This window comes from Citrus clementina, unplaced genomic scaffold (genome assembly GCF_000493195.1).
Source record: "Citrus clementina cultivar Clemenules unplaced genomic scaffold, Citrus_clementina_v1.0 scaffold_8, whole genome shotgun sequence".
NCBI lineage: Eukaryota > Viridiplantae > Streptophyta > Magnoliopsida > Sapindales > Rutaceae > Citrus > Citrus x clementina.
In genome coordinates, this window is record NW_006262022.1 from 24,101,027 (window position 1) to 24,126,212 (window position 25,186).

Consider the following 25,186-nt stretch of genomic DNA (forward strand, 5'->3'; position numbering starts at 1 on the left):
TCGAACCAGCGGTCGTTCGAAAACAACAGGGCTCGTGTACCGTATCGGGTAAGCCGTAAGCCTGTAATACAAGGTATTACGTTGTTGGCAATAGCGCAAGGATTTGGATATTTTCTTAACTTTATTTCACCAATTCATGGAATTCGATCTGAAGAAGTTGCATGTAGAAGCTATTTTCTAGAGAATAAATTCCATAGCTCATTCAAAAATGCCGTGAAGAGTCTTAAAAAGATAACATTATGCCATTCCTACCAAGTCGAAAGTAAGATATCATACACCGTTATAATAATACATAAGCACAAAGGCTTTAAATGCTATATGTGGCAACTTACAACACCAAGTAAGAAATGTGGGGACCTACAGAAGTAAAAATATGGGACCAAATGCAAACAACTACTAGGTGGCAATTACATGTTTTCCTCAAGATGAGCAAAATGCTACACTTCCACTCTTGAAATTCATGACAGGACTTTGAAGTGAAAGAGCCAAGAGATGACGAAGGCAAAGACCATGCAGGCGAGTAAGAAGTTCATTATGCGGCGGCCATGCCACAAGTTTTGAGTTTCTACGAATATCACAGGTGCTGTTGATGTTGATGAGGCTTCAACGGCAAGACTATTTGACTGATTTGTCTGCTCACCAGCAATATTATCTGCAGTAGAGCCACAAATCTCACAGGTCCTGGAATGAACAAGATAAAATATGTTAGCAATGTTTAAGATATAATTAGAATCCTTATGTACTTTCATCTTGGTCAGCATCCATTTCAATAGCAGGACCACAACGTACACTTCAATTTTTTCTCTTGCATGATAATGGATCTTGGTGACTTTTCAAACCTCAAGCATTTCCACACAATCTGTCCACTAACTTTCTAAATTGGTCAACAATTTTACTCTAACTTAAGCAGAATCCATGAAACTGAAAAGGAAATAGAGCCACAGAAAAGGAAGTATAGCCACGCATATATTTTCTTACTAGAATGTAAAGAACAACATGGTGAGATGGTACAGATTGAAAATTAAGAGCTTTCACATGCTGAAGATGCAATTGCTACAATCATAAAGTTTTCTTCTTCTTTCTATTTTCACTTTGATGAACTATTCTCTGTACACTGATTCAACATTTAAAAAATGTCATAAATTATAGTTGCACGGAGTTCATATTCCTATATAAAGATAAAGCCAGATAATTAGCAATGGCTTCTGATTGAATAAGAACTATTATTCGACAATAATCCCTCATCAACAGAGAGGAAAAAGTAACTATTGTGTTACATGCATCTAAATTATGTTTGCTTGCATCTATGTGTAGTTTCATAAAAATTGAAGTGAGACTCCTTAGGGTAAACTAAGATTGTTTGACAAATCCAATCTTCTATTGCTAATTATGCTGATCAACCAAAAGTTACCCTTGTTGGTATCTAGTTCAATCACCAAAAGCATGTCTGAGAAAACCTAGAAGTCTAAGTTTGAGCATCATAATGTACTTGGACCATATGAATAAATGACCCATTACAATAAGATAAAATGTACTATTATTTTGATACCTTTTCTTTTTCCTTCCCCTTTGCTAGTAGTCAAAGAAAGAGAGAAGAGTACGGAAATGGCAATTATAAATTCATGATTTTACAACGGGAAGCAAATAAATATAAACCAGAAACCCGAGATTCCATCATAAACACGTTTAACTCACAAAAACCAACAAAGAAAACACGCCGATAAATTATCTAGCAAAGAGAATCTAGGATCATACCACAATTACTCAATAACCACCCGAGGGTATCCACAATTATCAACAATTTTGTACACAATCTAGCAAAAGATCACACTTTGATCACACATAAAGCATAACCCTACGCAAATCTTCTTTTTAAACAATCAACTCCATCCTTTTGTCACAAAAAGTGAGGGAAAAAAGGAGCATATTATCCTAAAATGAAAATTAAGATCTCTTCACTCACATGTTACCCCTGATCTTGAACCAAGTCTCAGCACATTGTTTGTGAGCATAACCCAAATCACCTTTACAAGAACAGCCCAATTCAATGGGAGGCATAAGTTCTTGAGAATTACCCTCTAAACCCAAATGGCAAATCCTACAATCTCTCTCAGCCTTATCACCCAAATGCAGCTTCACAAACAAAACCCCACTTTCCAAATCCACCTCTGAGGAAGAATCTGAGCCCCCATGAGCCCCAATGTCACCGGAAAGGTCACTAGAAACTGATACGTCATCACGGGGAGACTGTAAAGAAGACATTTCTTTTCTGAGACCCAGCAAGGGGGAAAAAAAATCATGCAATTGTAAAAGAGAGCATGGTGGTGGTTTGCTTTTGTTTTGTTTTTTGATTTCCTTTTGAAGGATTTAAGTTGTATTACAAGTCCACAGCTTAGGCAAAAGATGTTTGTTTTGTCTCCTTTTTGGTATCAATATCTGTCTGCAAAAAAATGTACCGTATGTGTCAGTTTTTTTGCAGAGTTGGTGAAAGAGAAACGCAAAGGAACGACAAGGGAACTACAGTTGTGTTGGTGAAGAGAATAATGAATGGACTGTGATCTTGTGGGGATAGATAATAAGCGAAATTAATATAATATTTATATATCGATTAATTAATAAAAATTAAGATAAAGAGATGAAAAAGGTTTTTTTCCTTTTCTTATTTGTCTATTAGTTTCCCAAAGTATATATAAATGGGAGCCTTTAAGTTATGATTGTAACTTAGCATTTACCGTATAAATGTGTATATATACTTCTATTGTTTTAAACAGTGTGTTCTGTTCACATGGTGATTGGATTAACGTGCAAGTAAGTTTCTGTAGAGCTGCAGACATCCTTTCTGAGGCCTACCGAGGTGGGTACTAGTACTACTACTACTACTGTTAGCTCTATATCAAAAGTACTTAATCATACGTTAGCTTGTACTGTTCAAAATCGTGGGGACTTGAACTGCAATCATGGAGTTATGGAAGGCTAAATGATCTTGTTTCTTTTCTTTCTTTCTTTTTTTTTTTAAATTACACTACAAATCATTTTTAGAATTATAACATAGTACCGATTATAGTTTAAAATCCAGATAAATTCAATAAAAAATGAAAGATAATTCCCTTCAAGATGGAGAGAAGAATCTTTGCCACTTTATTCCGTCCTCTCTAAAGTCTAAAGCAATGAAGGATTAGGTTTTAGAAGGAATTTGAACAAAGATGAAATAGAAAAGATTAATACTCGATAACGTTATCATAATTAGACATGTGACACAATGGTGACTTTCAAAAGCCAAGGAACCATGTCACATGAATACACATACAATAAACTTCAACTCACATAGAATTGCTAGAGACCTAATACATAAATCATATCAAATAAACTGAAGCGAATATTGTGACTGATCACTCAGCAACTAGAGCAGGCAAGACGTGGGGTCATATATGAATCACTAGCCACAGAAGCAGGACTCCCGGTTTCACCAATCACCATAGCCAGTTGGTGAAGGAGCAGGAACCCAAGCTTCTCCATAACCAGTTGGTGAAGGAGCAGGACTTCAGGCTTCACCATAGCCCATTGGTGAAGGAGCAGGACTCGAGGCTTCACCATAGCCAGCTGATGAAGAAGAACTCCAGGCTTCGCCATAGCCCATTGGTGACGGAGCAGGACTCGAGGCTTCACCAGAGCTAGTGGATGAAGAAGGACCACAGGCAACTCTAGAGCTAGTTGATGACGAAGATCCCCAGGCTATCCGAGAGTTTTTGGCCGAAGCAGGTCCCCAGGCTGCACCAGAGCTCTTAATATCAGACATGGCACGCCTTGGATTGGTTCGTTGAGCTTCACAGAGACTGGGCAAATACACACCTGTAAAAATGAACAATGTGTTACATGATCAAGTGCTGGTTTAGAGCCTATTTATAATTGCTGTGCTTCATGTAAATTTTGAAAGCTTATATAACAGCTAAACTGGTTTGACAAACACTAAGTTTTCTTGACAGTTGAGCGAGACAAATTGTTGGATGAAACTTACCTTCACCTAGAGCCAAGTTGAAGTAGAGGTCCACAATGTTAGGACAATTCTGATAGCAAGCATCAGAGCAAAGCTTAGCAGTGAACTGAGGCTGAAGGAGAGAATCCGATGAAATGCCAACGGACTTTCTATCAACTCCGCAGGCATTGGTGCATTCCTCAGTTTCAATCCAATCATGAACTACATCTACAATCACCTCGGATGTCTTACATTGGTATGTCACGGTCCCATCACTTGATGCAAAGTTCTCCAACAAGCACCGTTTGCCAGAAGATGATACAGAGTATGAGCAGAGTTGCTTAGGCAGCTGCTCACAAATAATCCCACCTACATTGCTCAAACAAATAGAAAAAAAGGCATTAAAGAAGAACATATATATATTAGACAATTAGTAGCTATTACTCCACAATTAAGCAACGATGAGCTTACCAAGTGCCCCTTGAAGGAAGAAGCAGAATGCAAGAAAGAGGATAATTTTCATCATCGCCGGTTTTTATGAGAGAGCTTTGCTTCTTATCTTGGAAATGGTGATATTTGGGTGATGATTGGAGCTTTAGAGTTATGATTTATATAGGGGAAGATTTGTAAATTGTGCTGACAAGTTTGGGGTCAGAGTCAGACTATTCGAGGAATCTTAAGAACATAACCTGTAATGTAAGGCAATGGACCATATTTTTATTCTAAAACCCATAATCACTAACAACATAAAACAACAATAGGGAGGAGTATTTGATGTCATTTTGGTGGCAACGAAATCAACATGACTTGATACTGCGACATCTGTCTGCAAAAAAGAAGGGTCTTTTTCGGAATTTTGCAAGTCTTTGAAATTATGGGTCATCGTTGTGAGTTGGCCGAACGAGATTGGTATTTGTAGCCAAATCCAATGCCCCTGTTTTGTCAGTTTGTTTGAGGTTGAATTTATGGTAACTTGCTTTGGAGTTTGATGGAGACTCTTAAGTGCTGGCCCAGACAGATAATTTGGCTTGACATTATCCTGATGGTTTCTGCAACTTAAGTGTTGTTCTTTCCCTCTGGAAGTTGGTCTGCATTGCACATCATATAGTCAACAATGATCCCATCAAATATTTTTACCTTATATTCATGGTTATAAGGTATTGAGCATCCGAGATCAGATATTTGTCGTCAATTTAAAAAAACCAGTATGCTAGAATCCCGAATGCCATCTTCCCCCAGTCTTATCAGATGCCCTGGTGCATTCAATCTACAGACAAAAAGAGAAATAACCCAGTAATCCACTGCATTCCAAATGGTAAATGCCTATTACATTAATCCACGTGATGATTCTTCCACGCCAGTTACAAGTTTGACGTTATCTGTTCAACGAAACTGAAATCATCGCCTAATCAAAGTTACTCTAACCCTATAACCTTCAGACATACACCATAACAATAGTGAATCCTTGTGTTTGCAAGATTCCAATCAATCTTTAGTACCACCCAAGAGAATTTACCAGTAAACCAATAGCACCCACAAAGTGTTCATTCAGGTCTAATACACTTAATCTATGTAAACCATCTTCACATTGTATGAAAACACAACATTCATTACAATACAACACAAAATACAAACCGAAGGGTTATTCTTCCAATTGATGCCTTAAAACAAAGTGCTTTAGTTAAAAGCAAAAAAGCAAATTCCTGGCATCAACCCCGCCCATTGCAGTTTTCTAGTAATTATAACCTAACCAGAAATCAGCAAATATGCCCTCCAAGCACTTGGAGGAGAATTTAACAATGTATAACAAACAAAAGGAAAATAAACTGAATTTTCTTGCCAGATTCCTTAAACATAGGTTTGCCTAACTAAAATTCACTCCGAGCAGAAGAAAAAACTTCAATCAATACTGTTGCTTTACATTGCTCACTCTGGACCTGCATGTGCCTTTCTAAAAGCGTGTCTAGTTTCAAGCCACATAGATGTTACACAAACGCATCAACTACCTTCAGAAAATGAATGATTTAAGAGGTCAACATATCTAAAGGACAGAGTGCAACCCAAAACACAGGGCATTGACAAGGAGGGCAACAGAGGATGAATGGTCACGCAACAGTACCAAAAATGTAAATTTAAAAAAAAAATCAAGCTGCTTGAACTTCAGCAGTAGGGGCAATTTCTTTTGGTGCTGTTACTTTTGGTGTGCTTTCAACTGACTTTGACAAGCTGGGAATGTACCTCCAGCAGCGCTTGTGAACTCCACTTATTTTCCTGGGAGCGTCAGTGGCTGGTAGGCCTGCATTTATCACCAGCAACATCAATCTTCATTTATATGAAAATAACATCACCATTTAGAAACTAAATACACAGTAACTATAATACAGAATTTTAGCAGTGCATACAATTTCAAGAATGACTAAAATGAGGGAAAATGGTCCAATCTTAAGAAGCAGCTCCCACTGGCCGTTAATTGCAGATCGAAAAAATCAACTATGACCTCGAACATTAGATATGTTCTATGAGAAGTGAGTACGTGTATTAAAGGCATATTGTATGAAAACTCTGTTCTAGCTACTTAATCTACTTACGGAAATGCAACTCTGACAAATTCTTATTAGTAACCACCTATTTTGCGTCAGTGATTCCCACTAGAACCTATTCTGTTTCATACCCTCAACTGGCAATTCACCCCTCACAAAAGCAATCATCAAAGGCAGTCCAACATAAATAAATCTTAGGCAGCTTAAGTTCTCACAATTTCAATTTCTTAAAGCAACAAAAATTCCTTGAATTTCTTTGCCACTAAATTTTCAAATGATTAGTCACAAAATAGTCCCCCAACAACCACAAATTAGGATGTGAAGGAAGAAACAACTCCGATGCATGAAACTAAACCGAATTCTCAACAGCAAAATAAGTTCATTTATTTCGCACAGAAATCAATTTAGAAAAACTGTCCCTAACCCACTGAGCGTTTTTGTATTGTGAGAGCTTCCCAAACTAATCAGTTCGCTCAAAGATGTTAAAAATGCTCAAAGAAAATATTTGTCCAGTAGATCACCCTTCTTCACCCAAAGAAATATACAAAATCCATAACAATGAGACACGAAAAACAAATGATTATGCTAACAAATACTTTTTTTTTTCCAATTTCAAGTGGCAATTTTAATTCCAAAATGCTAGATAAAATCAGTTAAAAGAAATCACAAATCACATAGACTAACCGTCTTTATGAACAATTCCCCAAGCCTTTCCATGTTTCCCATTCTGCAACAAAACGTTAACATTGTTAAACCCCAAAATCCCCCTTTTTAAAAAATAAATAAAATAGAACACATAAATGAACATAAATATAATGATCCCATTTCCCATTTTTCTCAATATTTTAATAAAGCCAAGAAAAAAAGAATATGATTACACAATCCGCGCAGCCGAATAAAAGAAATAAAAATCAAACCTTGTAGAGATTGATCTTGGTGATTTCGTAAGAGACGTTCGCCCAATGAGTTTTTGCCATGTGGTAACCGACTCCCCAGTTGGGTAAAAACTGCGCCACCTCGAATAAGTTCTTCTTCTTTCTTCGTTTTGGTTTCGCCGAAGAAGAAGCCGGAGCCGGATTCGGAGTTGAAGGAGAAGCTGATGTAGTAGTGCTGAAGCTTTTGAGGAAGTTTAATGATAGTCTTAACAGACCTAGGGTTTGATATTGATTTTGCGAAGCTTTGCTTGCCAGACTCGTCATTGCTTTTGCTCCTCTCGCGAGAGTGAAGAGTGAAATGGCTGCTGCGTTTTGTCGAGGTTTTTGCTTTGCTTACCACGACGCCGTATTTGCACCAAGTTGTCAATTTTTTATTTTTATGTTTTCAGTTTTTCTTTTAAAACTGAAAGGGGTTAACAAAACAGTAACTCAGGGAGACCCTTAAGATTTAACTTTATTCTTTTTTTGAAAAGACCTTTAGATAAAAACCATTTTTTATTATAGCAAAAGTCAAGATAAAAACTATACCAACTAAATAACACCAAGTGGCGCGACCCAATTGGAAGTCATGATTTAGTTTCTATGTTAAAAAAAAAAAAATTGAATTCAACTCCAACCATTTCTTGATGATGCCTTCTCTCTTTTTCAATTTCATTGTTTTTATGTTGTAGAATAAAGAAACCATTTAATGTTTTTTCATAATGTTGTTTCAATTTCATTCATAATCTTTGCTCGATTATTCCTTTTTTTCATGTTTTTATCAATTCCATTTCTCGTGAAATGCCATTGATTTAAGCCAACTTCCACGGTAAGGAGAAACAAGATTAGAACCAGAATTGAAAAAAAGTAAAAATAGAACTTAGAATTCCAAAAGCAAATTGAAGTATCATATTTAAACATACAAGGTCCCAACAAAATAAAAAAAAAAAGGAGAAGCAGAAGAAGAAACTATTTCAATTGGGCTTCTCCTGCTTCTATCTAGAGATCATGGACAAGAAACCAGCAACTGGAAGTTGAGGTTCCAAAGAATTGCTTCAGAAGCAATCCACCCATCAAAATTATTGCTGATAATCTTCATCAAACTGTTCCTCTTCATCATCATATCCTTCCTCATCAGCTGTTGCATCTTGGTATTGCTGATACTCTGAAACCAAATCATTCATGTTGCTCTCTGCCTCAGTGAACTCCATCTCATCCATACCTTCCCCGGTATACCAATGTAAGAAAGCTTTTCTCCTAAACATGGCAGTAAATTGTTCACTCACACGCCTAAACATTTCCTGGATAGATGTGGAGTTCCCAATGAACGTGGAGGCCATCTTCAAACCAGTGGGTGGGATATCACAAACAGTAGACTTCACATTGTTGGGGATCCACTCAACAAAGTATGAGGAGTTCTTGTTCTGAACATTCAGCATTTGTTCATCTACTTCCTTGGTGCTCATCTTACCACGGAACATGGCTGATGCTGTTAGATAGCGGCCATGTCGTGGATCAGCTGCACACATCATATTCTTTGAATCCCACATTTGCTGAGTGAGCTCAGGAACTGTCAAAGCACGGTACTGCTGTGACCCACGTGATGTGAGAGGAGCAAAGCCCACCATAAAGAAGTGGAGACGAGGGAATGGGATTAGATTTACAGCAAGTTTCCTCAGATCAGAGTTAAGCTGACCAGGGAACCTCAAGCAGCATGTAACACCCGACATTGTTGCAGATATCAAATGATTCAGATCACCAACTGCCGTAATAAACATATGAAAAACATAGTCAGAAACATCAACGCAAATGCCAACCTTAAAATAATCTCAATAGACTGAAAAAATTGCCACTATATCGTTGAAACCAAAATTGCTCCTAAAGATAATTAAAATCTTATGCAAAAACAATCATTAGATGAAGGTCAAAATCATCATGCTTAAATCAGGTTAGAAACTATGACTCAATTATTGTGATTGGCATATAATGGTGGTAGCACCTTTAAATTAGGAATCAGAGTACTTGGATTGACAAGTTGTGCTTTCATTTAGACGTTAAAATGGATGGGGTTTTGAAATGAATCATCCATGCTCAGATGCTAAATGTGGCACCCTATATGACTCATCATCTAATAAACATTTCAACAATGAAAATACAAATAGTCAAATATACAACATTGTGACAAATTTATACTTCCAATTGCAAAAGGTAACTTACAGCTGGGAGTGGTGAGCTTAAGTGTCCGGAAGCAAATATCGTAGAGGGCCTCATTATCAAGAACCATACACTCATCTGCATTTTCCACAAGCTGGTGGACAGACAGAGTGGCATTGTAGGGCTCCACGACAGTATCAGACACCTTAGGCGATGGAAACACAGAGAAAGTCATCATCATTCTGTCTGGGTACTCTTCTCGTATCTTTGAAATCAACAGCGTCCCCATTCCAGATCCAGTTCCACCTCCCAGAGAATGGCACACCTGAAACCCTGAAAAGGAGGGAGAAAATAAAAAAACAACCATCAGCAACCTTACCCCAAGCAAAAAAGTTGACTCTGTCCATAATTTTTTTCCCACATAAGTCCCTCCGTACTGGTCCGACCATTATTTGTCTCCAAGAAATAAAAAACACGACAGTAAATTTAAGATAATATCAACTGCATCCCTATTTTTTGACAAAATCACAAATAAGAACATAGTGTGTAATTTCTCTTCCATTCCATCATTATTTATGTCATTAACTGCTCAACATGTTTAAAAGAGTTTGAGGAACGATACCTTGCAAGCAATCGCAGTTCTCGGCTTCCTTCCTGACAACATCGAGAACAGAATCAATCAATTCAGCGCCTTCAGTGTAATGACCTTTAGCCCAGTTGTTACCGGCACCGGATTGGCCAAAGACGAAGTTATCAGGCCTGAAAATCTGACCGTACGGCCCAGATCTAACGCTGTCCATGGTTCCGGGTTCCAAATCCATGAGAACAGCACGAGGAACGAACCTACCACAACTAGCTTCGTTATAGTAGACATTGATCCTCTCCAGTTGAAGTTCTGAGTCTCCGTCGTAGCGGCCGGTGGAGTCAATGCCGTGTTCAGCACAGACAACTTCCCAGAACTTGGCTCCGATTTGATTGCCGCATTGGCCACCTTGGATGTGAAGGATTTCACGCATTTTTTGAGAGGGGGGGCTTTTGAATCTGGGCGCTCAGGAGATTTGAAATTGAAACTGAAGGTGAAAAAGAAGGCGATTGGGGGTGAAAATGGAGATGAGAGGTTTTATAGAGGTTGTAAGGGTTTTAAGAATATTTTATTTAATGAATTGGGGAGAATCTACGGTCATTAGGCTACCACTTCAAGATTTTCAACGGATACAAAAGTAACCGTTAAGCGTGAGTTGTGAAAAAGAAAAATTTGAAATTCAAATTGGTGGTAGATACAGCTGGAGGCGACTCAACTGACCGGCTGCCGTTTGATGAGACGATGTCGTTCGTGGGATTGTTTCAAGTTTCAACATGGCACAGCACGTGACCACATGCTCTTTTTGAGTTTGGACCACTAGTAACTAGCGTAGGTTGTGTAACCGGCGAGGTCGGGGTGAAATGATATCCCAGGCCCACAGACATGCAACTGCACGTGCTGGCTAGCCCAATCCAACGCATCGAATAGAAGGCTAGTATAAACTTGCCACTTGCCATCCTCTTGATGAGAGCTGGCCGTGCGTCCAAATTCGAAACAAAACCTAGAGCTTCGGTTCCGAGTTGTACTATAAAATAATTAAGGACTTGACTAGCTTACTGCAGCATCAGCCGTTGGATGTCGAGTGAGAAACTAAACAATAGAAGATCGGGTGGTGGGATGACGGGAGATGTTTGTTACAGAATCTGTACCATAGACACGTCCAATAATTAAAGAAATTAGTGCAGTTTCCAAAAGCCAAAAACTGGCCCTCAACAATTAATCAATTAATCAACAAATCAGTTTACAATAAACAATCAGAATAATAATATTCACATTTTGCCTCCTCCTTGCTAAAACAAAAAATTTTTAGGCATAGGGCAGCCTCTATATATATATATACACACACAATTTGGTTTGATAAAACACTACCATCTTCCGTTGAAAACTTGAAACCTCTAAAAGTTCCATCAAAAGACTCACGAGTTTTTATGTGACACTGGCCCAAGTAAGTTTTATAATGATGCACATCATAAGTTGCAAAACAAAAGCAAAAACTCTCAGGAGTCAACCACACACCTAGGGGTGGCAAAAAAGCCCGGGCTTGGCCCGGCCCGGCCCAGGCCCGCGGGCCTAAAGCCCGGCCCGCACGGATGGGCATGAATATGGGCCTAAAAATTACAAAGCCCGCATATGTTGGGCCTGGACAAGGGCTTAGTAAAAAAGCCCGGGCTTGGCCCGGGCTTTTTAAATTTATGAATAAAAAATAAATTTAATTTAAATAAAAAAGAAAAAATTCAAAATATTAAATTAGTTTAATTTTTTATATTAGTATTTGTTATTTTATTAGGTTGTATTACTAATATTTCATGTATTTTACCATTATTCTATCTATGTATTATATTATTATCTTTAATTTAAATATTTTTTCTTAATTTAAAAAATATTTTATAATTAATTTAAAAAGCCCAAGCCCGGCCCGAGCCCGGCCCAAGCCCGTCTAGGCCCGGCCCGAGTTCGGCCCGTCTAAGTTGGGCGGGCTTTTGAAGGGCCTAAGCTTCTTTTGAATGATGCGCGCTTGGGCCTGGGCTTTAAAAAGCCCGGCCCAGGCCCTCAAATTGCCATCCCTACACACACCCAAAAAAAAAAAAAAAATCAGAAAATTTATTTTTCAAAGTAGGTAAGAGTATCAAACAGTGTATCGAATTGCTATAGTTTCTTCAAAAAAAGAGCGCCAAGAAGAAATTTAAGATAAAAGTAAAATTTAACGTTCTTTTTTATCAAAATTAACAGCGAGATAAATCATTTTCACCTTACAATAGAGTGCATAAAGAATAATATAGTAAGAAAAGTTTGTATAAACTGTTCATGAGATGGGAAGGAAACCCACACCACAGGTGGTGCAAGAACCACTTGTTTCTCGCACACAAAGGAAAGATCTGAGAAGAATGTCCTCCTTGTCTGTACTGCAACCTTTGCAAAGAAGAGCAGATACACTACAAAATTTCACCACTTAAGAGATAACAAAAGGGTTAAGGTTAGTAGAAAATAAATTGCAAGCTTCATGAACATTTTAAGTAGCCCAGTGACAACAGTACGGAAACCTAAGTAGTGTAGATGAATGTGTTCCTTTTAGCATGCCAGTTTCTATTTCCTAACATATTGAAACTATGCATTATTGTGATTTATGAGTCCTAACAAAGTATCACGGCATCATATATAATTCTAAAGGTAGATCTTCAGATTGACCAAAAAATGTGGCTACATGGTTTCTTTGGTTTCTTTTTTCCCCTTCAGTTAATAAGATACCATTGAGTGCTACTAGGAACTAATTTCAAGATTTAGAGAATCAATTCTGCAAATGTTTTCCACTGTGTAATTTAGGAAAATGACTGAAAGACCTCAGAATGTGTGTATGACATTCCAATTACAGGTGGACAAGTCTTTCCTCTCGAACTTAAGGACCTCACAACCACTTGCTTTTACAAATCCTTGGAAAGAAAAATTAAAAAGAATCCATGATGCTGAAATTACCAGACATTTACATACAACTACATGTCCCAAGTGATTAGAAAGAGCATTATTTGATATCTGAGTAACAGTAAAACAATATAGCACAAAGGAAAGGAGATAGACCAATGTTAGGAATTATGCGGATGATAGCCATCTATATATCATTCAACATTTTAATTGTAGATCATGCAATTATACAAAACCATCCCAAACTGAAAAGTAGATGTGCAATTATAAGAGCATTTTTCTGAAGGAAATTATTTATTTCCATCTCCATAATTTAGAGAAAGTAATCAAACAGTTCCATTAAATCAAAATCACCAATTAACATAGTGAAAGAATCATGTTAGCTCAATGAATGAACAGTACAGATGTAGAGTCTCTGGAATTTTTTCCTAGAGAAAGTGAGGAAGATTGCTAATTTAGAAAAAGTAATCAAACAGTTCCATTAAAACAAAATCATCAATTAAGATAGTGAAAGAATCAAGTTAGCTGAATGAACGAACAGTACAGAGGTAGAATCTCTAGAATTTTTTCCTAGAGAAACTGAGAAAGATTGCATAAAGGTAAAGCAGTTTAATCAAACCAATCCTATAATTTTTTCTTTTTTCCTTTTTTTGGGAAAGGAACCTAACCTATAATTTGATGTTTGCAAAGCAAAGCCTAGATGTTATATGATTCAGATAATTACACAGATCACATAGAACAGCTACTAAACTTGTGTCACTAAAAGCTCTTTCCAGTTTCTACGTCAATCACTAGAGGCAAGAAGAAGAAAGACTTTTCCAGGTTTTGGAACTTAATCATGGCAACCTTTTATGGTGATTCAAGGTTTAAACTTACTTCTATTTCCTTTTTCTTTTATATATATACTTTTCCCTTTCTTTCATCTTGTCCTCCCATCTGATTTCCATTTTCTAATCAATGTTTTATACTTTTCATTTTTTCCCTTCTCTTCTAATAAAAGATAAATTAGCTTTTGACACTTGCCACTTATCACCAATTGCCAGAAAAACCACATTCTAGTGCATACAAAATATAGATTTGGAGAGCCACAACATCCTTAGGCCCAGACAAGTAGGACCATTTCTTTTAAGTCAAACAATGAACTGATCAATGTATACACTAAAATAATAAAAGAGGTATGTGTAATAGACTTGCACCCTCATGGCCACACCTATAAATAAGCTACTATTTGATATCATATAATTATGTTCATCCAGGACCATATTTATAAAACCATATCAACCATTTTTCCTAAATAATGTGACTTAAGCTATACAATCTAATATCTACTGAAACCAATATACAACCAGCAACGTGAAAAATTAAACAATTTAAACTTCAAAGTAAAACTGGCCAAATAGAAGAGTTATTGAAGAGAGAAAGATTCTAGCAAAAAGAATGTTTAAAGCATAACTGCAAACCTGGAAAGAACACATATGATGAAGCATTATTTCCATTCCAGAATTGCCATCCAACATTGCAAAGGTTGTCCTAGAACTTCAATTAGAACCCCAATTTTCACAAGAAAATACTTTAAAAAAAAAAAAGTAGGCTATGAAGCATATCAGAATTACACAAGTGAACCACATGGTAACATCAACAATATTCAATTGCTTCCTAGCTTCCCATAACTTCAATATTTAACATTAATGCTTCATCAGTTAGAGTTGCACACATGGATGATAAGACTGGAATTTTAGTTCTCTAAGCTCATATTCATATGATTGTGGGATAAAATGCTGATCTAGCATTATAGAGGCTGAATGGGTGCTCTTTTGTATACCAAAGTTCTTGGTTCCCCCTTTTTTCTTCATTTTTAATACAAGTTCAGTTTCTTCTAAAAGAACAGAGAGGTAATTGTAATAAGTTATTAACATGTCATAAAAGATCTTGGAGCTAAGTACATTAATACTTTTTCCAAAGTTTTATAATTTTTGAGTTTTAACTCTAATTCTTGAAAGATAAGTTTAAAGCAGAAGATCCAGGAAGATGAACTTCCATCTTTCTTTACCAACCGCTGTAGGGTATTTGGGTGACCATTTAAGTTTGAACTGATGTATTGGGATCTTAACAAACAGTTCTTTATGAAAAACGTCTATATATATATATATATAACAACAAAATTTATGAGAAAATTTGCACCACAAACAGAGGACTTACACCTTTTTTTTTCTGAGGTTAATAGAGTTTTACATTGTTATCCTTTGACATTTCAAGATCTAATCATACTGAAGTTAGAACTGTACAGTTAGAATTGGCTACAAGAAACCGGAAAAGCTATTATATCAGACATCTAATCAAGATAAATTAACTTGCTCAGTCTGAAAGCCCAGTAAAAAAGATTATTTAGAATAGAAAATTAATTAGCAGGAAATAATAAAGATAACATGTGGAAACAGTAAATTTTGGTGAAGAATACCAAAGAATACAAAAGAATGATTGAAAGAAAATCAAGCCCAGATCTTAAACAATTCAAAAAATGATGAAATTTTTATGTTCACAAACTGAAGAAATGGCAGACACCGCCTCAGCAATTAGTCTCTATCCTGTCCCACAAGAAGTTAATCATATTGGTCTAGTTTAATTAAGCCTAAGAAGAACATGAGATGGTGTCACTCTTCTGATTTGGCTCTAAACAATTTCAATTACGTCTTTCTTGCATATTCACCTTACTTGCAATAGAATACTAGGTTAACTTCTTGTATTCAATATTCTGGTTCTGTTCTTGGCTGGAGCTGTCATATTATGATTACTTTAAGAGAATATTGATGATTTTGCAGTTTTTTTTTTAATAAGATTTAAAATAAATAACAGTTGAGAGAGAAGTGCATAGATGAGAGCCTCTGCCAAGCATCCCATCAGCAAGTGAAGGTGCCTCTCAATGCTTTTCTACAATCAGCAAATTTCTCCGGACCCCTTTTACAGTGAATTTGTCACTCTGGTGGGCACCTGGGCCCTCTTGTAATTCACCAGAGAATAAAGTGCAAAGATAACCACCATCACCTCATGTTTAATTTTTCTACTTTTTTCTTTTTCTAATTTTACATAATAGTTAACTAGTAAATTCCTTTCACTAGGGGATGGACTACTGTAAAATCAAAATAAAATGGAATGAAATAACTACGCATGACTTCCATTGACCATTGTGGGAAAACCAAGTTTTCTTATTTAGATCTACAATTGTTTATGTATTTTTTTGACCCACTATTTGAGTTGAGATCCTATTATATTTATACACCCAGTTACTATAAAAACATTTAATACTTATTCGAACACATTTTATGATACAACTACATAAAAGGCAAAGGATAGAATCTCATGACTAGGGTAATTAAGGAGAAAGACATGAATCATCAGCAAGCTTTTGAGAAGAAGGACATCAAAATCGTGATCTAATCGAATATAGAGGTTTGTTTCCTAAGACTGTGAAAGTACCTTAAAGATCTGTCAACTGAAGTCTTCAAAATAAAATGGTGGCAAATTATAATTAAACAGTTCAAACCAATGTGAAATAAGGAATTCCAGAAAAATCAAAACTAAAAGACAAAATTTCACCACAAACAAAATCCTTACATTGAACACAATCTTACCAAATCTAAACAAGATGATCGAGTAAACCTTTCCACTGAACCTTAAGCCTTTATGTTGTCCGCTTTGCCGTAAAAGGACAGGTCGAATTGAAAACATCTATTATAGAAAAAAGATTTCACCAGAAACAAAAAATTAACTCTATTGAGCTAGAATAACTTGTGAGTATTATGCATGAGGCCTCAAATTAATAAGATATGAACAAAAGAATGGACTTCAGCGTTTTAATTGTTAAACAAAAAAGTATTTTCACAAAATTTCAGCAAATAAACCAAACACTTTCTCCTAAATACACCAGCTAGAAGAATATAGATTTGTGATGGCATAGGCACTAATATGTCATCCTCAGTTAATACAAGTTATACCTAAGCTGAAGTCTAAAGTTGGCAATATACAGTCCAAGGATAAGAAAAGGTTCTCACATGCTATATGGTTCCACTCGTACCCTTAACGGGGCATCAAAAATTGGAACTGAAACACTTAAACCAGCATTTTACCTCATAAGGGTAATTTGATGAAGCTGCCACCAGCTAACATGTCAAAAGAAATCAAGGCTTGCTCTAGCTTCTGCTACTTCTAATTTTTCTCTTACTACTTTCGAGTTCCTATAAGTCAGTAAATTTCATTAAAACATTCGGTCTATATGGCCCAATAAACTTTTAATCTAGCCCTTCTTAGTCTATGTAAATGTAGTATCCATGAGATGGCCCTCAATTATGTAACACATCACATACTACATGCATTTTAGTAATAACAACCATCCTCAAAGGATCCTTGATAAGAGATGTCCCATCTTGAGAGTATTACAATGAAAAGAATCATTCTGAGTTCTTGCAGTAGGTCCTCCAAGAATATGACAGTGACAAGTCAAACTACTTAAAATGTATTAAATAGCAAATAGTCATACTCCATGTCTGGTATAAGTAATAAAACTAGAAAATCAGTAACTCATGTTTTTAGAGTCAATTAAGGAAATCACTGTGTCATATACACAAATCGCATAATTACAATTCAGCAGTTATTAGATACCAGATTAATTACACAAGAATGTATATTCTATATTAGACACCTGATTAAGTAAACAAGAATATATATTCTATATCATTTCAGCTCAGCCATAGGTAGATGTGCTCTATCATCTCGAATTCGATTTGTCCTTTCTGGATTCATGCTATCAAAGGAGTTACGATTGTAAAGGTGCATTATTGATAACATTTATTGTATAAAAGCACATATGCCTAATGGTGTATGAAGCAAAACTAATGGAGGAAAATAGCAGTTTACAGGAAGGAAACCACAAAGTTCAATTTTATCCAGATAGTTTACCACAAACGATGACACAATCACCAAACAAGACAACGTTAGAAACACCCTAGAGCAGTTTTGACAGCAAAAGCAAATTACGCTGAGAAAAAGCAGTTTGATTCCAATACCAATACATGATTTTAAACTTTTTTATTTAGGCAAATGTTTTTAAAAACTGAACACCTAAATGTGTTCAAAATATTTGATGATTAAGAAGATTGACAATGACCATAGCATAATGCATCCCAATGATTACAGGTGAGCATCACATGTAAAACTGATGGAATGAAACTACTATTAACTGAATAATGCTATTGTTAACATGAAACTAGCCTCTAGCCCAAGTTTAAGGTAAAGATTTCAAAATAAAACCAACAGACTTAACTGCCACTGAACTCCAGTTCCAAAACCCATCTCCTTAACAGGGCAGCAACCTGAAATAACACGACTACCATAAACCACCTAGAGCGCAGAAAGAGGCATGGAAGGGCGATCACCAAGAACAAAATCAACCAGGGTCAGCAAAGCAACCGATAAGGTACAACTTGCAGTATGCCATAATGACTTAATGCTTTTTCCCACGGCCATCAAAATTGACATTTCTTGACTTGTTTGCATCATCAGTTGAGCAACGATCGCCGGAAGTTCTATAAACCAAAAATGGAGAAACAAACTAAGCAAGAGAGGTTTCTAACCCATAGGTGCAAAGTACAACAAACCAAAGGTAACTTACAATTTCTGTTTCTTTGCATTCTGTTTGATGCTTAAAACCATATCCATAGCCATCTTTTGATGCTCCCTCGTTTGTGAGTGCAGGTCCAAACCATCAACAGTTTCACAGTCAACCTTACAAATGCGGCACCATCCCATGCTTGGTGGTTTCCTCTTTCTTGAATTGTCAATAGACTCCATGTCACCCTGAAGTTACCAAGAGAAAAGAAAGCTATCATGTGCATCAACTAAAGAAGATCAGACTGCCTTAAACAAATTTACAGAGTCAAATATAAAAGGCAGCACATCTGAGTGTTAAAAAAACAGAAATAACAAATGTATTCTTAACTGTATAGAATCCACCATCATTTGGAAAACCCTGATGGGAAAAGCTGCTTCTGAATCCAGGCTCACCAAGCCGAGGAGGAGGGAAGTTGCCGGGACCACCCAATTCTTCCATCCGTGCAGGACCAGGAAAGCCACCCAAACCAACCGTCTCTCCCAACCGTAAATTATGAGGACCTAAGGGTTCACCCCTCCGTAAATGGCTCGGCAGAAACTCCTGACCAATCAAATCACCAGTCCTACCAGGCCCCTCAAACTCACCCCTTCGCAAATGACTAGGCAGAACAGGAAACCTACTGTCATGAAAAGAATTGCCAATTGGATCACCAAATCGACGAAATTCCCTGCCACCAATATCTTCACGCACTGATCGGCTACCACCAAGACTTCCAGGAAGTCCCCCAAACCCACAGAATTCTCTAAAAGAACTTCTAGGACTCAAGCCACCCATATGTCGCCGACCATACGCACGACCAGGTCTGGGAAAATCTGGATGAGCATGAGAGGAGTCTGATCTCCCTGCTGCATCATCATGGTAGGCAGGCAAAAATCTAGATGGGGCAGAGGCACCCATGGGATCCAATTTCAACCCAGGATCATAGCTCAGTCCCCTTTCAAATGGCCTTGGTCCCATATCCATTCCATAACCGTGAGGACCCCTGTCAAATGGCCTTGATGGGAGAAAGTGACTCCCAAGTTTTGGAACCGGCTCAGCATCCAAATGAGAAGGCCTTGAAAACTGCTTAAGATCTTCTTCAAACTCTCCTCGATCTATAACACTGCGAGCTGGGTCAACGGGAAATGGGTTCAAACGCCCATCTGGAAAGGACTTAAATCTCTCATCACGCAGCTCAGAACCAGGGCCCCCATTCATTCTCATCATATTGGACCGTGTACCAGATGGTGGCCCAAGTGGACTCCGTTGTTGAGAACCTGGAAAATGAGAGTCAGATTCCCTGCCATCCATGTAGCCAGGCCTCTGACCAGTGAACATTTCAGCTTCCATTGGGTTACTAGGTTGCTTCAGATCCATCGGACCTCCAGGACCATATGCTGGTCCCACCATCGTTCCAACATGTGAGTCAAATCCGCTTAGTGGTACAGAGCGCTGAGGCGGCCCTCCAACAGGAGAAGGATGCAGATGACCTAGATTATATGGTCCTTGAGGTGCAACCAATGGTGGTTCAAAGCTATGCTGGTGAGGACCATTGTGACCAGGTCCCCTTCCAAAGGATGCTGCAGGGCCTGAAACTGGAATGCCTCCGGGAGGTACTTCAGCCTTGAACATAGGTGGCCTAAACTGAGTAGGAGCTTGTGTTTGAGGTACTGCTCCAGGGGGTGGTGCTTGGAATATTGAAGGTGCAGCAGGCCTTTGTTGAAGAGTAGAGGATCCATAAAGAGATGGAGCGGACTGAACAAAACCTCCAGCTTGCGCCTGACCAGCTGGAGGAACAGCTCCAGGACCTTGAGCCCCCTGTGCTTGAGGCACTTTTTGTTCTTTCTGCACTTTCTCACTTTGTTCTCCGAATTGAGTGCCTTGCTGCATTGTGGAAGTTTTAAGAAGAGGCTCTTCCTGAACCTCCTTAGACACAGAATGTTCCTCTTGTTTAATGTCAACATTAGCTGAATCTTTCTGGCCCTCGACATTTTCTATAACCTCTTCCTTTACCATCTTATTTATGGGCTGTACATTTTCGGCTATATGTGACTCACGGTCCGTAACAAACTCCTTTGAAGATGTATCGACCACATTAGTTTTGTCTTCAACCTCAGTTTTGATCTCATCAACCGCTGCCTTTACGTCAGTTTCAGATTTTGGGACCTTCATCCCAACTGCAGCAGCTTCAGGACCAGGTGTATCAAAATTATCAGTTTTAGCAGTTTTTTCAGAGGATGATTCAGCTTCTCTTTCATGTGCAATTTTCACGGCAACTTCATTCTTCTCTGACATCTCTGGTTTTGAAGTAGCCCCAGCCTGTTGTTCAGAAGATAATTGCACTTGATTGCTGGTCCAGAACAAATTACTTTGATTTGATGATGATTGGTTTGCACCAAGCTGAGCTGGTCTAACATGTAGGCTGGTAGCAGACTGTTGATAAGACTGAGCATGTACTCCATAATTTGGAGTCAAAGGCTGTCCAAGGTTACGAGGTTGATGGGATTGCATGCCATTTATTACAGCAACATTCTGCAGTGGTTGTGAATAGGCAGGAGGATGTAGCTGCAATGATTGAGGTGGGCGCTGTGGTCGTAACTGAGGCTGCACAAAAGGACCCTGCTGATGCTGTCCTGAAAAAGGGAGATGCTGCTGCACATACTGATAAGGCATGGGTTGTTGGACAGGCTGCATAACAGGATGCTGGGACACTGGAACTCCAGGTTGAGGAGCATGAGGGCGAACTGGCAGCTGTTGAGCGGGAGGGATATTTGCAACCTGACCTAATGGCGGCAGCCCTGTGGACAACGGCTGATTTGAAATTGTCGCATGTGATTGAGCTGGACGCATTGAGGGAGTTTGTTGAGGAAATTGATTCTGCATTTGCGATTGAGCTCCAGTGTGTGGATGCACATACATGGGATGTTGTAAAGGACCACTCAATGGAATTTGCTGATGAGGTTGTGGTTGTGAGTAAGAATGATGGCTTGTCACTGCACTAGCTGCAGTTTGCTGGGCCTGAGGCCGGTGTGAAGGGTGGGGTGGATGATGGGACTGAGGCTGAGATTGATGTTGAACCTGTGTTTGTAGAGATTGTGGATTAGATTGAGGTTGGGGCTGAGGCTGAGGTTGAGGAACAGGATGCTGAATTTGAGGTGGAGTATGCAGTATTTGAGACTGAGGTTGCTGATATTGAGGCAATTGCATATGCTGGAGATGAGGCTGAATGGGTTGAGGTTGTGGAGGCTGAGATTGAGGATAAGACTGAGGTTGAGCTTGGGGATAAGACTGAGCCTGAGAAAGCAGCTGCCCGTGATGTAGAGGATGAGATTGCTGCTGTTGATTGACTTGGGCCTGGTTTTGGGGTTGAGCAGCCACTGTTGCCTGAACAGGTGGATGTGAGGGCTGAAGTTGCGATTGGAACTGAGCAGAGGGGTGAACCTGTGCCTGTGGCTGCATTTGGGATTGAGATTGGGCTTGTGGTTGTTGATATTGGGGAAGTGCCTGTTGTTGGTAAGGGTAGTATTGTTGATAATGTTGTTGATATGGATTGTAACCAGGATATTGCTGATAGTATTGCTGATACTGTTGTTGCTGTTGATACCATTGCTCTGCAGTAGGCACAGCCGCCTGCACTACAGCTAGGGGCTGAGACATTGAGCTGGGTTGCTGGTTGGTATCTTTTCCAGGTGGAGGTGTAGCTATAGTTTGTGTCTGAACTTGAGAAGCAGTCAATCCTGCCTGAGTGGCAACCTGGCTCTGATCACCAGTAGCAGCTGTCCCAATAGCTGCAGCATCATGAACACCCTCAGGCTGTGATGCTTGAGGCTGGACGCCCTATCGTTTAGCAATAAGAAAAAGAGTCAAGCCACCAGAATTGCAAGATCACTAGTGTAAATATTTTCAGTATATAAAGTGCATAATCCAACTTACAGGACAGTTTTGAGCATGTTCCTGCACTTGACGATGCACGATCTGTATTGCACATCTGTTGCATACAACAGGAGAATTGCCAAATGCACACCCAGAACAATGGGATGTGCATTCTGATAAAGGACCTTGCCACGTACAGCCGCTTCTATGGAATAGACAATGAACGGTTATCTTGCCAATGGTTTCGGCCAATGCTTTATTCGATTCCACAAGTGGCTGCAATGAGCAGATAACGCAAAAGACCAATAAGATAGATTATTTTCTTAACACTTGAAGAAAGACCACGACAGCTGAAGAGAGAACAACCTTGGAATCTGCTTCCGTCACTAAATAGCCATCATAAGGGCAAGCTTGGGTGGTGTTCACAATGTATGTCAAACACGGTTTACAGTACAAATGAGTGCATTGTGACTGTAATGCTTCATTTGGATAAACAAGCAGACGGCAGACAGGACAAAAATATTCTCCAGCCAAGGATTGAATGTTGAGTATGCACTCGTTATCAAATCCCATGATGTCCTGTGGGATTATCTACTCTCCCAAAGCCAAAACACTATCAACCTATAAAAATACACACAACAAACCGTTACATTGTCATTAAAGAAATAAGTCTAAGGCCAAAAAAGAGCAAAATAATTATAATGCAGGACTAAGAATTCGATACTTTCATCTATTTTCATTCACAAATTTTCTTAGCAACCAAAAGGAGACCAATGCTAAGTTACGCGTCACCTGAAATTTCAAACTTTCTCTTAGTGCTTCGATTGTAACTACCTGTAACCCTAACGAAACATAATCGAAAATCTGGAAAAAGAATAAATAAATAAACGAAATTAAAATCAAATTTCTTAGGGTTTAAAAACAATTAAAAAAAAACACTGACGAAATATCAAAGCAAATATTAAACAAATTAATTATAATAATACAGGTGATTTTTCTTACGCGTCCGAGAAGAGTGTTCGAAAAGCTAAAACAACACAGGCAGCTGAGCTTTGTAAGTAAGCGAGAAAAGAAATGGGCGACAAAAAATATCCGGGCTGGGTTGGGACTCAATATTTATAATATTTAAAAAAATTAAATAAATAAATAAAGGGGTTAATTAATTAATTAATTAAGGTTTTCCCTTTTCTTTTTTTCGGAAGACGGCGCGCCGTGGTTTTCAGCTTAAAAGCACAGAGTACGTGTCGACGGCGAACTAACGGAGTCTCTGCTGCTTTTTAAGTGTATACAGAGTATAAAATATATTTTGCTACATTTCTCACACACACACAAATATATATTTTGCTGTAAAATGAAAATGAAAATATATTAGTAAGATCAACATGATTACTTTTTTTTCATTTTATAGACAATTTACCATTTACATACAATTAATATTGAGCAAGAAAATGTTTTTTTTTTTTTGTATCATTTATATTAGGTGATGATGGCACCATTGGTAGAGTGTGAATTTACTTTTTAAACCGTTACATTATTTCAAGATGTTATTCGATATGATAGCCTTATGTGAATCTAAGATTTAGCTTCAATGATAAGGAGTTGTTCTTTTAGAATTTAATTCTCCGTTTGAAATCAAATGAGTTTTAGATATTATTTGATGTCTTTTTCTTTTTCTTTTTTGTCGTCTTCATGTAATTCATAAATTGTGATCTTATTTTAGTATCAAATAGTTTGATTTAATTAATTATTTGATGCAATTAATTCATTTGTTGTTTAGAATAGTGAGGCAAATGTAATTTTTCATTATTAGCAACTTTGTGACTTCGACTGTAAGAATAAATACTATACTTTAAAATATCGTATGATTAGTAAATGACTTTATATGTTCTCGATCAGGAGACAATACATGATCACAAGATTAGTAGATTATTAATTTGTGTTTAAAAAACTGATATAGTAATTTAAGGTACAATCACATAGACAATTAGAATATTCATAACTTCATTATTAATATCATCATCCGGGTTACCAAAGAGCAATTATTAATTTTTTTGATAAAAAGATTCATCTTCAATATTTTTCTAAATAGACAATTAGACTCCATCATTTCGGAAAACCTCTAATTTAGAAATGGACATCAAAAGTTCCAAACCTTTTTGGCAGTAAGTTTTAATCTTGCTTTTCATTATGGTACGTTAATTTTGATAGGCATTATATGAAATTAACGTTCTTATATTTATTCAAATAGACAAAATTCGCTAACTAATAGGCTATGGATTGATAACTTTTAGTTTTATAAACAATTAACTTTCCATTTAAATGCGGCAACCTAGCATTGAGCAAAATAAAAGATATTATTTATTTCAATTTTTTCTTTAAAAAAAAAAAAAGAATGTCATTACCATATTATTATTATTATTATTGACGATGAGACAATTGGTAGAGTATGAATTTACTTCATAAAGCAACACGTATTTCAATGTGAGATATTATTTGATACGATTTGCTGCTTAAATTAACAAATTAATCACATGCTATGAATTTACTAATTAAAAAAATTTTAGAATTTAAGATCCTATTCGATATGAT

At 37.5% G+C, this 25,186-nt stretch overlaps 5 protein-coding genes across 11 annotated transcripts; all 5 read right to left on the reverse strand.

Annotated features, from left to right (window-relative positions):
- Window positions 1-54: 54 nt before the first annotated feature.
- LOC18034877 (E3 ubiquitin-protein ligase MARCH7) lies at window positions 55-2,539 on the reverse strand. The gene is made up of 2 exons (XM_006424918.2): window positions 1,964-2,539; window positions 55-681 (listed from the first exon to the last, which is right to left on the reverse strand). Exons 1-2 carry the CDS (start codon window positions 2,260-2,262, stop codon window positions 459-461), a joined length of 522 nt encoding a protein of 173 aa, XP_006424981.1. The 5' UTR covers window positions 2,263-2,539; the 3' UTR covers window positions 55-458.
- A 702-nt stretch (window positions 2,540-3,241) lies between these two features.
- LOC18035149 (cell wall integrity and stress response component 1) lies at window positions 3,242-4,705 on the reverse strand. The gene is made up of 3 exons (XM_024179415.1): window positions 4,445-4,705; window positions 4,016-4,342; window positions 3,242-3,849 (listed from the first exon to the last, which is right to left on the reverse strand). The coding sequence occupies exons 1-3, from the start codon at window positions 4,497-4,499 to the stop codon at window positions 3,542-3,544; spliced, it is 690 nt and encodes a 229-aa protein (XP_024035183.1). The 5' UTR covers window positions 4,500-4,705; the 3' UTR covers window positions 3,242-3,541.
- A 1,033-nt stretch (window positions 4,706-5,738) lies between these two features.
- LOC18035499 lies at window positions 5,739-7,793 on the reverse strand. The gene is made up of 3 exons (XM_006424920.2): window positions 7,431-7,793; window positions 7,198-7,240; window positions 5,739-6,269 (listed from the first exon to the last, which is right to left on the reverse strand). The coding sequence occupies exons 1-3, from the start codon at window positions 7,710-7,712 to the stop codon at window positions 6,118-6,120; spliced, it is 477 nt and encodes a 158-aa protein (XP_006424983.1). The 5' UTR covers window positions 7,713-7,793; the 3' UTR covers window positions 5,739-6,117.
- A 520-nt stretch (window positions 7,794-8,313) lies between these two features.
- On the reverse strand, window positions 8,314-11,065 carry LOC18035052 (tubulin beta-2 chain). Its single transcript, XM_006424921.2, has 3 exons — window positions 10,204-11,065; window positions 9,645-9,914; window positions 8,314-9,189 (listed from the first exon to the last, which is right to left on the reverse strand). The coding sequence occupies exons 1-3, from the start codon at window positions 10,595-10,597 to the stop codon at window positions 8,507-8,509; spliced, it is 1,347 nt and encodes a 448-aa protein (XP_006424984.1). The 5' UTR covers window positions 10,598-11,065; the 3' UTR covers window positions 8,314-8,506.
- Window positions 11,066-11,272: 207 nt separating this feature from the next.
- Window positions 11,273-23,707, reverse strand: LOC18034141 (AT-rich interactive domain-containing protein 1A). Of its 7 annotated transcripts, none has more exons than XR_002904333.1 (8): window positions 23,600-23,707; window positions 23,390-23,461; window positions 22,964-23,218; window positions 22,658-22,873; window positions 19,073-22,561; window positions 18,746-18,930; window positions 12,491-18,659; window positions 11,273-11,306 (listed from the first exon to the last, which is right to left on the reverse strand). XR_002904333.1 is itself a non-coding variant. In XM_006424924.2 (7 exons), exons 3-7 carry the CDS (start codon window positions 23,168-23,170, stop codon window positions 18,578-18,580), a joined length of 4,179 nt encoding a protein of 1,392 aa, XP_006424987.1. In that variant the 5' UTR covers window positions 23,171-23,218; window positions 23,390-23,461; window positions 23,600-23,707; the 3' UTR covers window positions 12,366-18,577. The 7 variants fall into 7 exon arrangements, 2 of the variants coding, with proteins under 2 accessions (XP_006424987.1, XP_024035314.1); XR_002904331.1 differs by lacking the exon at window positions 11,273-11,306 and having other exon boundaries at window positions 12,366-16,806; window positions 18,398-18,659; XR_002904330.1 differs by lacking the exon at window positions 11,273-11,306 and having other exon boundaries at window positions 12,366-17,312; window positions 18,398-18,659.
- Between the last annotated feature and the right edge of the window lie 1,479 nt (window positions 23,708-25,186).